The 12,841-nt window shown below is 70.1% G+C and overlaps 2 protein-coding genes across 2 annotated transcripts in view; one reads left to right on the top strand and one right to left on the bottom strand.

Annotated features, from left to right (window-relative positions):
* Positions 1–242, bottom strand: part of CHLNCDRAFT_14374 (hypothetical protein) — a gene marked incomplete at both ends in the record, with an annotated part of 617 nt that extends 375 nt beyond the window's left edge. Inside the window, one exon of the mRNA XM_005845655.1 lies at positions 150–242. Within this exon, the coding sequence (XP_005845717.1) occupies positions 150–242 (93 nt within the window). The remainder of the gene's footprint in view (positions 1–149) is intronic.
* A 708-nt stretch (positions 243–950) lies between these two features.
* The window catches only part of CHLNCDRAFT_53489 (hypothetical protein), a gene marked incomplete at both ends in the record, with an annotated part of 21,516 nt that continues 9,625 nt past the window's right edge, over positions 951–12,841 (top strand). The window contains 27 exons of the mRNA XM_005845762.1: positions 951–1,587; positions 1,771–1,884; positions 2,106–2,170; positions 2,358–2,465; positions 2,672–2,788; positions 3,018–3,134; positions 3,420–4,899; positions 5,097–5,204; positions 5,370–5,519; positions 5,688–5,792; positions 5,943–6,019; positions 6,238–6,333; positions 6,485–6,558; positions 7,293–7,438; positions 7,539–7,707; positions 7,851–8,003; positions 8,116–8,209; positions 9,126–9,512; positions 9,695–9,821; positions 10,090–10,272; positions 10,465–10,527; positions 10,752–10,850; positions 11,088–11,216; positions 11,479–11,588; positions 11,870–11,984; positions 12,156–12,274; positions 12,489–12,566. Of these exons, the coding sequence (XP_005845824.1) occupies positions 951–1,587; positions 1,771–1,884; positions 2,106–2,170; positions 2,358–2,465; positions 2,672–2,788; positions 3,018–3,134; positions 3,420–4,899; positions 5,097–5,204; positions 5,370–5,519; positions 5,688–5,792; positions 5,943–6,019; positions 6,238–6,333; positions 6,485–6,558; positions 7,293–7,438; positions 7,539–7,707; positions 7,851–8,003; positions 8,116–8,209; positions 9,126–9,512; positions 9,695–9,821; positions 10,090–10,272; positions 10,465–10,527; positions 10,752–10,850; positions 11,088–11,216; positions 11,479–11,588; positions 11,870–11,984; positions 12,156–12,274; positions 12,489–12,566 (5,220 nt within the window). The remainder of the gene's footprint in view (positions 1,588–1,770; positions 1,885–2,105; positions 2,171–2,357; positions 2,466–2,671; positions 2,789–3,017; positions 3,135–3,419; positions 4,900–5,096; positions 5,205–5,369; positions 5,520–5,687; positions 5,793–5,942; positions 6,020–6,237; positions 6,334–6,484; positions 6,559–7,292; positions 7,439–7,538; positions 7,708–7,850; positions 8,004–8,115; positions 8,210–9,125; positions 9,513–9,694; positions 9,822–10,089; positions 10,273–10,464; positions 10,528–10,751; positions 10,851–11,087; positions 11,217–11,478; positions 11,589–11,869; positions 11,985–12,155; positions 12,275–12,488; positions 12,567–12,841) is intronic.

Here is a 12,841-nt window from a genome sequence, read left to right as displayed (position 1 = left end):
CGCGGCGCCATCGCCGGGCGTCTGTCAGCTGCCTGCTTGAGGCGTGCGCATCGGCTGTGCAGCGCCGCTACCGCTGGAGATGGCGCAGTCAGCAAGGCATGCTGGCGGCAGAAGCGGCAGGAGGGGCGCCACGCCCGCCGGCCACTCACGATTCGCTTTCCAAACTCGAACGAGGCGATGGCAAAGGGCACCACGCCCGCCACAAATCCAACCCACACCTCCCAGCCGACCTTGACAGGTCCAGGCACATAGGCTGCGCTGGCAGCTGCCGTCGTCGCAGCCGCCGCTGCCGCCGCGTCGGGTGCGGCGTCTGCTGCGCAGGCCGCGGCGGCGGCCGACAGGGACGCCGCCACGGCGGCGGCGCCTAGCGGCATGTGGCGCAGCAGGGGACTGGCGCTTGGCTGCCCTGTCTGTGTGGCAGCTGCTCCTCTGCTGCGGGGCAGTGCTGGGGGGCGAGCGGCTCCCTGCTCGGAGCCCGCCAGCGGTGTGCCGTTGCCGCCGCCGGAGCACCTCACTTTCGTGGCCCTGACCGCCTCTCTATTGCGGCGTACAACTATGGCTTCTGTGTAGGACGACTGGTGTGGCTGGCGGGCGCAGCACCCGCAATGAAGCGAGGTTTGCATTGCGTTCGCCAGTGAACGGCTGCCTTTGCTATTGTTAGACCCTTTATACCGGATAAGCCGCCTTCTGGGACCAGGAAATGATGGAAAGGCGGTGGGCTTTGTGGGTCGCCAGACACGTCAGCAAAAATGGCACCAGGAGGATGGGGGGAGGAGGATGCATGGCCTCTCAGGCTGCTGCAGACGCCAAAGCACACACCCACTCATTTCCACAGGCCGAGGGCTGCTGCATTTGGTGGGGGGCCTGCCACCCCCTGGACTGGGTACCTTTGCTGCAAGCCTGGAGCCCCTACAAGTGGTGCACGGAGTCAATTTGCAGTTGTTGCACCAATGGCAGCCCCGCAGCTGCGGGGCTTTGCCCTACCGGGCGGATTCCCAGCGATGCGGCCAGCTTTTGCGCTGCCTGGTGCCCCCGTGCGGCTCAGGCGACCCAGGCGAGCGGCCGTGCCGCCCGCCAGCATCACGGCGCGCAGCGGCGGGCGGCGGGAGGAGCGCACCGCCGCCGCCTACACCCCGCCGCCAGCCCCGCCGCCACCTGCGGCCGCGTCGGAGCCTGCAGACGCCGGCAGCGGCTGGCGCACCTTCTGGACGGCGGTGGACACCTCGGCCTGGCTGGGCACTGTGGGCACAGCGGTAGCCTTCATCCTGACTCAGGAAGCCATGTTGGCGGCCGCCCCCGTGGTTCTGCCGCTGCTGGCCCTCTACGCCAGCCGCCAGCGCGAGCGGCTGGCCGTGGCGGCGCAGCAGCAGGCGCAGCTGCGCCGCCTGGAGCTGCTGCTGCTGGAGCTGCAGGTAGAGACGGCTGACGAGGTGGCGGCGGAGGTGGGTGCTGAGGTGCAAGAGCTGCTGGCGCAGGTGCAGCGGCAGCGCGCGGCAGACGGCGGCGCCAGCTCGGCAGAGACGGCCAAGCTGCTGCGCGGGGTGGAGGCCAAGCTGGCGGCCGTGGAGGGCTCGGTGGTGGGCACAGGTGCGTGAGTGGCGACAGGGGGGCTGCTGCGTGGCGGCGCCGGAAGCAGTAAGCTAACCGAGAGGTGGCGCAGGGTGCCCTGCGTGTCCCTTGTGGGACACCAATCGACCGGTTTCCCTTGCCTGTTGCTGCCCACACCCACACCCTCCCCAATCACGCGGGCGCCGCTGTCACCCCATGTAGGTGCCGCCACGCGCGAAGCGCTGCAGGCGAGCGCAGAGCAGCAGGGGCAGGTGGCCGACAGTGTGATGCGGCGGCTGCAGGACCTGGGCACCGCGCTGAGGCGGGACGTCTACGGTGGGCTGGCTGGCTGGGCGGGCGGCGGCGGCCGCGCCGCTGCCTTGTGTTTGTTGCGCCGTGAGCCGTGCATGGGAGCTGCTGCCTCTACTGCCTCCGCTGCCCACAGCTGCCGCTGGTCGAGGGCCAGCGGGGGTGACTCGTGCCCATCAGCAGGGGTGAGCTGTGCCCATCAGCAGGGTTGAGGCGCGCCCACCTCGATGCCTCCGTACGCCCCGCAGGCGCCCTGCAGGCGGCCGGTGGCGAGGAGCAGCGGTCGCTGGCGCGCATCGAGGCTCAGCTGGCGGTGAGGACGGGCTGGCAGGGCTGCTTGTGTTGCAGCAGGGAGTTGGGGCTTCCAGCTGTGCGGCTGAAAACCTTGGGCTCGTCGGCTGCAGCCTTGCGGTGCTGCGGGACCCATCGCTGCTGCCGCGTCGAACCGAACTGCGCTTCGCCCTCGCCCTCGCCCACCGCCCGCCCCACCCCTGCCGCAGGCTCTGGAGGGGGCGGTGGGCGGGCTGCAGGCGGCGCAGAGCGAGGGCCTCATGCGGCTCAGCAGCGGGCTGCAGGCGGCGATGCTTGACGCGGAGGGGGCGCTGCAGGTATGGCTATGCCTGACTGCCGCCCCTGACCCGGCCGCTGCTGCCTGCCAGCCCGCCTCTGCATGTCCCTGCTCCTCCTCCGCCTGCCTCTGTCTGTGCCGACGTGCTGAGATGCTGCCTGGCTGCCACACAGCGCCGCCATTCTCAACGCTGCCGCTGCCGGTGAGCGTCGCCCTGCTGCCGCTGCTGGCCCCGGCCGCGCGCAGGCGGCGGTACGGGAGGAGGCGTACCGCTCACTGGACCCGCTGCGCCGCCTGCCGGAGCTGCTCAAGAGCGCGGTACCGGTCACGCCCGAGGTACTGGCGCCGCTGGATGGATCCCTGGTGAGTTGGGGCTGTGCTGAGTGGTGGTGGCAAGATGGTGGTGATGTGGAGGGCCGGTGGTCTGGGTCGGCCCGCGGCAGTGCTGTGGTGCGGCCGTGATGGCAGGCGCTGGTGTGGGCCTGGCCTGGCCAGGCCTGTGGAGCCCTCCAGAGGAGCGCAGCTGCCCCTGCCGGCAGCGCCCCCTGAGCGCCGCGTGCCGCGTCCCCCGCCTGCGCCCCTTGCCGCGCAGCCGTCCCTGAGCGAGGAGGGGCTGCGGCAGGTGGTGGGCGAGGCGCTGGCGGGCGCCACCCGCGACATCCTGGACCAGCAGGCGGCGCTGCTGGAGGAGCTGGCGGGGACGCCGCAGGTGGGCTGTGGTGTGGTGGGGTGGGTGTGGTTTTGACTTGTATGGTGTGGTGTGGCGTGGTGTGGTGTGGTTTGACTTGTGTGGTTAAATGTGGTGTGGTGTGTTGCGAGGCGGGTGGCGGTCAGGCGGAAGCTGTTGTCCCTGAGAGGCCCTGCGGCTGGCGAGTGAGGCTGCCTGAGCCTACTGCACCAGCTGGCCGGATAGATTGAGACCGCATGTTCTCAATTTCACTAGTAGCTGTGTTGCAATGAGTCTTGACCCCGCCGGCCCCCGCTGCCCATGCAGGCCATCGCGCCGCAGCAGTGGAACCAGCTGGGCGTCCGCCTGGCCTCCCTGCAGGAGCAGCTGCACGAGCTGGCCGCGCTGCAGGCGGCGGCGGCGGCGCCCGGGGCAGGTGGCGGCGGCGAGGGCGCCGCCGGCGAGGGCAGCGGGGCGGCGGCGGCGGCGGCCACGGCTGAGGTGGCGGCGGTGGCTGCTGAGCTGGCGGGCCTCCGCTCAGAGCTGGGCTCCCTCACCTCTTCAGTGCAGCAGCTGCTGGAGGCGCAACGGCTGGGCGGCGGCGGCGGCGCCGCCGCCTCTGCTGGCGGCAGTGTCGGTGCTGCGGTCGGCCTGCCGCCGGGTGCGCTGGCGGGCGTGGCGGCGGCGGTACAGGCGGTACAGGACCAGGTTGTACTGCTGAGGCAGGACCTGGACGGCGACGACCCGCGGTACGCCTCCTTTGTGGCGCTGGAGCAGCAGCTGGAAGCTGCCCTGGAAGCCATGTTTGATTTCCTGCGGGACGCGCCACCTGGCGCGGCCAGCGCGGCCGCGGCGGTACCGGCGGCAGCCGCCGGAGGCGGCGCCGCCTCGCCCGCGGCAGCAGCCGCCCTGGAGCAGTCGCTGGCGGCGCTGGGCGCCCGGCTGGACGGCATGGGGCAGCAGCTGGAGTCGCTGCAGGCGGGCATGGCGGCGGTGGCGGCGGCCCCCACCCCCAGCCCCGCCGCTGGCTCGGCAGTCGACCCGGCGGCGCAACAACAAGAGGAGGAGCAGAAGGAGCGGCAGGAGGAGGGCGCAGATGCAGCGGCCGATGCTGGTGCAGAGCCAGCGGGGCAGGAGGGCAAGGAGGCGGCGTACCGCCGCATGCAGCTGCTGCTGCAGCAGCAGAGCGAGCGGCGGCCAGACGGCGAGGACGCCGGCGCCCCCGCCTCCAGCGGCAAAGCGTTTGCAGAGTGGCTGTCGGGCCACCGGGAGAACGGCGCCCTGCCAGCCGCCACGGCTAGCGCCAGCAGCAACGGCAGCGCCGCTGCGCTGGCTGCAGCCCCTCCCGGCGCAGCTCCTGGCGCCGCCGGCCCCATGCCCAGCGGTAACGGCAGCGGTGGCGGCGGCGGCGGCGTGCAGGGGCAGATCGAATTTGCTGCGGCCGTGGGGCTGACAGTGGAAGAGGAGCTGATTGCGGTGGCAGCTGCCTCATATGATGCAGCTTTCGAGGATGGCCAGCCCGCCTCCGCCAGGTGGCAGGGCGAGGAGCAGGCAGCGGCGGCAGAGGTGCCATACACAGGCGCAAAGGCGCCAAATGCAGCTTACAGCGAGCAGCGGCAGGAGCAGGACGCGCAGCAGCAGGACGTGCAGCAGCAGCAGTGGCAGCAGCAGCTTGCGACGCCGCCGCCGCAGGCCGAGGAGCCGGCGCAGCAGCAGCAGGAGGCGCCGCCGCAGGCGACAGCCGAGCAGCTGTACGAGCGCGGCGTGCAGCGGCTGCGGGAGGGGCGCGCCCTGGCCGCCACGCCAGGTGGGCTGCCGCCGCCTTCTGCTGCCGGCATGCCCCCGCCTGTGCACCGCTGGCTGCCGGCAGCTATGCCCCCTCCCGCTCTCTCTGACCGTTCGCCCTCCTGCTTGCCTCCCGCTGCCTCATGCTGCCTCCTTGCCTGCTTGGCTTGCCATGTGCCGTTTCCCTCCCATGACCCCGTCCCCCCTCGGCCCCCGCAGGCGCCGACCTGGGCCTGGCTGACTCGGCGCTGTGGGAGGCCGCGGACTGTTTCGAGCAGCTGCTTGCGCAGCACGACCCCGCCAACCTCCGCGCCCGAGGCAACTACGGTGCGCGCGGGGCGGCGCCGGCGGCTTCGGAAAGCTGTGGCACCCGGCGTCAAGCCGGCGGCAGCCGGGGTCCCTCCTCCGGTCGTCCCCGTTGGCTGTCCTTGCTTGCCTGGCCGTCTCATGCATGCCTGCTTGCCTGGCGCGCGATGCCCTGCCTGCTTGCAGGCAACGCGCTGCTGTCGCACGGGCGGCTGAAGAAGCAGATGCTGGACGCGCTGGCGGCCTCGGCGCCTGCCGACCAGGCGCAGGCGGCGGCGCTGGCGGCGGCGGCGCAGCGGCTGGCGGGGGAGGCGCTGGAGCTGCTGCTGCTGGCGGGTGGGGGTGGGGGCTGCTGTGGGCGGAGCTTGGGCGTACAGTAGATGGCTGCTGGGGGAGAGCCTGTACAGCGTAGCACTGCGTGCCACGAGCAACACGCTTGCTGCTGCTTGCTGTTTGCCCGATTTGCCCGTTTCGCCGTGTTGGCATGCGCCGTACCCCCCGCAGGGCGGCAGTACAAGGCGGTGCTGGAGGCCGACCCCTCCCAGGCCAAGGCCTTCATCAACTGGGGGCGGGTGGTGGGGCTGAGGGCAGACATGGCGCGTGCAGCAGGTGCGGGGGCAGGGCGCTTGTGTCGGGGCGGCCCCCGACTGTCCTGCCTTGCCTGTACTGCGTGGGTCCCTTCATGCTTGCCCTGGCAGGGCGGCAGCGCAGCTGCAGATGCTAATAGTAGGTTCGCTCGTGTGTGCTGTCCGCCTGCAGGCGATGCCGCCGAGGCGGGCCGCCTCTTTGGCCTGGCCGCCGACAAGTTTGATGCGGCGCTGGACCTGGAGCCGCAGGTGGGGGTTGGTGCCGGTGTGGGGCAGGGAGGGAGGGAGGAGAGGGTGGCAGCAGGGGAGCGTGGCAGCTGGAGGGAGGTGGGCAGGTACGGGTGGAACGCTGGGTGGGAAGGAGGGGGCTTGGAGGCAGCGGCTTGCAGCGCGCAGCCAGCCGCCATGCCAAACAGCGCGAGCCTTTCCTGCCCTCATTCCTCCCGCCCGCCCGCCCTGACCTGCAGAACGTGCAGGCGCTGCGGCTGGGGGGCCAGGCGGTGCTGGACGCCGCGCTGTGCACGCTGGGCAGCGACCTGCGGGAGGCGCGCGCGCTGCTCAAGGTGGGCTGGCCTTGCAGGCGTGGTGGTGCTGCTGCTGTTGGTGGGTGTTGCTGCTGGTGCTGGTGGTGTTGCGGGTGGTGGCACGTGCACAGTGTCCTGTTGCCTACTCCTGGCACATGCTGGTCCTGCGCTGGGCTGCCTCCTTGTGCAGGATGCGGGCAGCTACCTGGAAGCTGCGCTGGCGCTGGACCCGCAGGACGGGGAGTCGGTGGCGGCGCTAGAGCGGTGCGCCGCGCAGCTGGCGGCGCTGCGCGAGCAGCGGCAGCAGGCATGAGGCGCGGGCAGTGCGGCGCTCTGTAACACTACGCTGGCGTCGGCATGATGCTTCCGTTGATCGGCCGAATTGATCTGTTCTTTTCTCTTTGCTTTGCTCTCCATTGTGACTTGCTTTGCTTACACGCCAGCTTCCCTCGCATGGTAATTTGATGCTGGCATCAGCTGCCCTGCAGCGCCGTTATGTTTAGGGTTGGTGTTGATGTTGGCAGAATACACTAATGACAGGTGCCTGGTCTTATTCAGTCGACGCCACGTGGCTGCTTTCCAACCTGCCGCGCCCAAACCCTTGCTCCTCGTCCTTCGTTTCTGCCTCGTTTCCTACCTCGGCTGCTGCCACGTAACCCACAACCCAGTTCAGGGAGCCACCAGGCCTCCATCCCCTGCCATGTCCAGCGCCGGCACCAGCTGGGGGGGAGGGTGGCCGGAGCCATGGAGAGGGTGCTCCATGGTCCACCCCCTCTCTTGATGCCCCTTGATCACGTGTGCCCCCTGCCCAAGGTCTGCTCACGCGGCCTATCATAGCGGGGTGACTGTAACACATGACTGCAACCAGCGGCAGCGGCAGCCAGCCCAGGTACCTGGAGGGCGAGAAGGCGGAATTCGGCTGTGGCAGACGTGGTGCTGAAGACCAAGGACGGCGCAGAGCTGCCCGCCCACCGCCAGTTTCTTGAGCGGCGCTGCAGCGTGGTTCTGCGCGGCGCGAGCCTGCGTCGGGGCCAGGCGCGGCTGGAGAGCAGCGAGGATAAGTGTGTAATTGAGATGCCTGCAAGCCAGGCCGCCACGGTGGCCTTCCTGGCGGGCGTTTATGCTGGGCCCACCGGCGCCGCAGGTCAGATCCTGCTGCTTGCTGCGCTCACCCCGCTTGGCCCGGACATCATCATGCACGTTGCTGGCCAGCAACCCTGACACCATGCCTGCACTGAATGCAGTGCGCGATGCGGTGGCAGCTTCCGTGGAGGTTCTACCTGACAAAGACTTCTGTCAGGTGGTGGAGCTCGCAGTGCGCTTCGACTTTCCACTCCTGGCCCAGTGCCTCGTCGCCCCCAGCCTCCTCAGCAAGCGAATCAAGTCGCCCGCCTGCGTGCACCGCATGCTCAGGTGCCCCTTTTATGCATACCGCAGTCCTGTCAGCCTGCCTTTCGGTCGCTGCCGCTGACAGGCAGTGCCTGCCATTGAGGTGATGCACTGCTCCCAGACTGTGCACAGTTCTGAGACTGGGCAATCGACACAATTGCCTGCAGCCTTGCCGAGGTCGCCAGCGTCCCCGTCATGATCGATCTGCTCAGCGACGTGTTTGTGCGCCGTGCGACCCCCGCCCAGTGTTGCATGGACTGGGTTAAGCTGAGACTCTGGCTCGTGGTCAACATGCCGCTGCAGTGCATCTACTCTGAGACGTAAGAGTGTGGACGCAAGGAGGGTGTATTGCCTGCTAGCAGCCTCATAAGGAGGCAGATACCACACAGTTGCCCCTCCATGATCGGCTGTCCAACCCCACCTGTGCTGCAGTGCTCATCTGACTGCTGTATTCAATGGGGGCCTGAAGAAGGTGGTACAGGCCTTGTGCAGTGCCGAGGCACAGACCATGCTGTCGAACATCATGGTGCACTCGGGGAAATTGAACGCGCAGTTGTACACTGACTTGTGCATGGTGCCAGCCAGGGCGCTGCAGAGGATGCATCAGAAGAATGGCCGCCGATTCGACATAGCGTCAGTCGCCTCTGAATTGACGCGCGAGCTGCAGCAGGCGCAGGGGGAAGCTGCTCCAAGAGCGACGGAGGCAGCGGATGCATAAGCATGCTTAAGCAAGATGAGCTGTCCGCCCATCTGGGCTCCCTCAAATTACATCCGTTGCACCATGATAGATGCTGAGCATGTGTTATGACCATGTGAGTTTCTTTGCCAGGATACGCCAGGGAGGCAGGATACGCCACGCACCCTTGGCAGGCGCCGGCGCCAGCTGGCACCGCCGTCCTGGACGGCCGCCTAAATGCGCCCTGGCACGGTAGCACAGCTCTCATTGCGTTCTCACACCACTGCGCTGCGGTCTGGGCGACAGAGAGGGCCGATAGCCCGCGATTCCGGTGTGCAACAGCCGATTCTCGGTCCTCTGGCAGCGCTGCAGGCTGCCTTCGTAGTGGAGGACACCAGCGGTCGAGGGCTGCATAGCGCCGGCAAGGGGCCTGGCGACCGCTCGCAGGCAGTTGGACACAGGTGAGGCGACATCTCCGCTGCCCGGCGCCGCCCCAGAGCGTCTCGATTGTCATTTTAGCATGCTGGCATGCATTTAGACGGGCCAGGATCGCCCCGCTTGCCTTGCCACATGGCGTGCCCAGCGCTTTCTGTGGCCCAAGCCCCTTGCCTGCGCACCCTGGGATATCGGCAGGCGTGCCATTCCACTGGGAGGCAGCAGCGGTGTGCAGGGGCTGGGCTGGTGACGGGCGGCGGCAGGCGCCGCCCATGCTCTAGGGGATGGGAGACGCCAGCGACGCCGCTCCCTGCCTCTCCTGCCCCTGCAGGCAGTTGTTGCCGCGCCAGAGCAGCCATGCTGCCGAGTGATTGCTGACAGGTGCTGCCCACCAGCGAGCACGCGCATGGCAGCCGCGCGGCCGCCGCGGCGCGCCCACCGCCGCCGCATCCAGCCCGCCCCCGCCCCGGCACGCCTGCTGCTGGCGGCGGCGGCCCTGGTGCTGGCCACGCTGGCCGCGCCTCGTCCCGCGTCCGCCGCCATCGTCCCGGGGGACAAGGCCGCGCTGCTGGCGTTCAAGCAGGGCTTGACGGCTGAGGGCGGGGACCTGCTGTCCACCTGGGTGCCCGCCACAGACCCCTGCCTGGACGGCTGGACGGGGGTGCGCTGCAGCTGCCACGACTTCTTCGCAGCGCCGCAGGACGGCAACCAGTCGCAGGTGGGGCGGCCACGGTGGTGGCGGGGTGGAGGAGGAGGCGCGGCGGGCGGGCTAGTGCGCAGTGTGCGGGAGGGATGCGTGCGCGTGGTCCATCCCGCCGCCGGCGCCTGCAGCCAGCCACACGCGCGCAGCGCTCACCGCCCCGCCCCGCCGCCGCCGCCGCCGCCGTTGCCGCCGCGCAGGTGTGCACGCAGCCGGCCTCGCTGCCCGACGGCCGGCGCGTACTGCAGCTGAACTTTGGGGACCCTCGCATCACTCAGTGGAACACGCTGACCGGCACCATCTCGCCCGCCCTCGCCAACCTGTCGTGTGCGCGCCCGCGGCCTCGCGAGGGGTGCCTGTGTGTGTGTGCGGCTGCGCCGCCGCCCGCTGGCTGCAGGAGCGCCAGCGGCAGCACGCAGAGCCGGCCCGCAGCGCTGCAGCGGGCAGCGGGGCAGCGGGCGCGGCGGCGGCGCTGCCGTGCGTCCGCCGGCCACGGGCCGGGCTTGTGCTGCAGCGACGGTCTTGCTTGCCCTCCTCCCAACCCCTTCCCTGCCCTCACCGGCCTGCCTGACCCCTCGCCCCCTCACCTCCGCAGCCCTGCGCGTGCTCAATTTCCACGCCAACCACCTCTATGGCTCGCTGCCGCCCCAGTTTGCCCGCCTGCGTGTGCTGGAGCAGCTGTGGCTGGGCGGCAACCGGCTGACCGGCTCGCTGCCGCCCTACCTGTCAGCCTTCCCTTTCCTGCGGTACGTGGCGCTGGACCACAACCAGTTCCAAGGTGGGTGAGCTGCCCGGCAGCTGCCGGCGGGGGCGCGGTGGTGTGGTGGGTGGGTGCGTGGGTGGAGGCCATTCCTTGCTTCTGTGCTGTAAGCTGTTAAGATGCAGGGGCCGGGGCACGGCTGCCGCGGCGTCGGTGTCATTGTGAGGCGCTAGTGTTGTCCAATCCGGCATGCGCCCCCCTGCCCTGCAGGCGCCCTGCCACAGCAGTGGTGCAGCGGCAGCTGGTGGCAGTTTGATGTGGAGGGCAACGCGGGTGGGCGGCCTGGCCCCGCTTTGTGCCCGCTGGTGCCTGCTGTTGCCTGCCATCGCCTGCTGCCTGGCTGCCTGAGGAAAGCGGCGCTGAGCTGTGCCGAGGGCGTGCGGCGTGCTCCTGCGCTGCGCCCGCCCTGTAGCCAACGGCCCTGCCCCTCCCTGTAGCCGTCGGCCCTGCCCTTCCCCCACCCCCCACCCCCACCACACACACACACCGCCCTGCAGGCCTGTGCGACGAGGTGCCCTCCTGCCTCTCCTCCCGCATCGCCTCCTTTGCCGGCACCTCGCTGATCGACTCCATCAACAATCAAGACAAGGGCATGGGTGGGTGGGCTGGGCTGGGCTGGGCTGGGCTGGGGGCGGCAGGGGGCGGGACGCAGCGTGGCGTGTGCTGCGTCTCCACTGCAGGACGGCTGGACATAAAAGACGGGGGCTGCGTGCTTGTGCTCCGTGCCGCCCCTCAGGCTGCCGCCCCTCGGGCTGGCGCCCCACCCCACTGTCACCCCTGCTCCTGTGCTCTCCCCTGACCCCACCCCACCCCCTCCCCACACACACAAGCAGGCGGCTACTGCGGCGTGGACCCGCCCACCTGCGAGCCCGACCTGGGCTGCCGCTTCCTGCGCCCCGACCCGCCCTTCTTCACCAACACATCCTCCATATCGTTCGCCTTCTCATCCTTCCACTCCCCTCGTGAGTGCACCGTTGCCGCGCCGCCTTGCTGGCCCTGGCTGGCCCTGCCTGGCTGGCTGGCCCCGCTGGCTGGCCCTGGCTGCAGTCTCCTTGCTGCGTGCGGGTGGCCTGTGCGGCTGCGGCGTGCTGTTGCGGCGGCTGGGCCTGGCTGGCATTGCCTGCCGTGTTGCCTTGGGTGCGGCCGGCCCCGACTTTGGCCCGCCCGCACGGCCCGGCTGCCGCCCACGCCGCCGGCCTGAGCGCTGCGCCCTGCCGCCTGTAGTGGGGGGCGGGACCGTGCGGTACCGCTGGGCGCTGGGCACGACACGGTGGGGGCGGGACGTGCTGGACTGGCAGGAATGGGCCGGCACCAACGCCACACAGACAGTGCTGGTGAGGGCCGTGGCAGGGCAAAGGCTGGGCGCATGCAGATCAGCCGCTCGAGCTGCCCTGGCGCCGCCGCCGGCTTCGCGGCAGCGCTCGCGGGCAGGGCAGCGCCCCCACGCGTGCCGCGCTGGCAGCATCTCGCCTCACCAGCGTGTGGCCTGCTGGTAGCACACCAGTCCCCTTGCGTTGGCCCTGTGTCGGCGTCGCGTTGGCGTCGCGTTGGCGTCGCGTTGACCTCGCATTGCCCTTGCGTTGACCGTCCCAGTTGCGTTGACCTCCTGCCGCAGACCCCCGCCGGCGGCGTGGTGAAGCGCGTGTACCAGGTGGAGTGGCCCCTCAACCAGATCTCCCTCACACCAGGGCAGCAGTACTATGTGACGGTACAGGGCAGCAACGACGCGGGTGCGCGGGGCGGAGTGGTCGGGTGCAGCCAACCCTCTCTGCTGCCGCCCGCGCTGCGCTGCGGCCGTGAGACCGCGGTCTTCGCTGTGCGTCCTGATTCCCTCGCGTCAGGCCTCTCCACGCCTCTGCACCCTGCCCTGGCCTGTGCCGCCGCCGCCGCCGCCCCTGCAGGCCAGCAGCTGGGCACAATGCTGAGCAGCCAGCCGGTGGTGGCAGACACCACGCCGCCGTACCTTCCCGACGGCTCCTCCGTGTACAGCGGGCAGGATTTCACCAACCAGGCGGTGCAGGTGCGGTTCTGGTGCGGTACGGGCGGCCGGCGCCTGATCTGGCGGGGGTGCCGGCGTGGAGGTGGCAGCGGCAGGGCACAGGGCTCCCATCCACGGCTGGGCCCGTCCCGCCACTCTGCGCACGCCGCTGCAGCGCTCCCGCTGGTGTGGAGGAGCTCTGACCCCGCTCGCCACCCGCCGCCTGACCGCCCCCTGCCCCCCTGCCTGCCTGCAGACTGAGGTGAATGCGCTGGCGGCCTCCTGGGACCCCTTCCAGGACGACGAGACAGACGTGGCATCCTACGGGTACCAGGTGCGTTTAGGGTTGGTGGGTGCTTTTAGGGTTGGTGGGTGCTGGGGTGGCAGGTGGTAGGTGGTGGGTGCTGAGGTGGTGGGTGCTGGGTGCCTTGTGGTGGGTACCGGGTGCTGGGTGCTGGGAGCTGGGTGGCAGGTGCTGCCGCCGGGCACGCCGCCTGGCCCTCAGCTGCGCATCCATTCCATGTAGCCTCTGTTTCCAACGCACCCATCAGCACCACCCGTCCAGACGACGCCCCCTGAACTGCGCCGTATCCCCCCCCCCCCCCCCCG

Source organism: Chlorella variabilis (genome assembly GCF_000147415.1).
Source record: "Chlorella variabilis unplaced genomic scaffold CHLNCscaffold_16, whole genome shotgun sequence".
Taxonomy (NCBI): Eukaryota; Viridiplantae; Chlorophyta; class Trebouxiophyceae; order Chlorellales; family Chlorellaceae; genus Chlorella; species Chlorella variabilis.
Note: the sequence above shows the minus strand (reverse complement) of the source record. Positions and strands in the feature narration are given on the sequence as shown.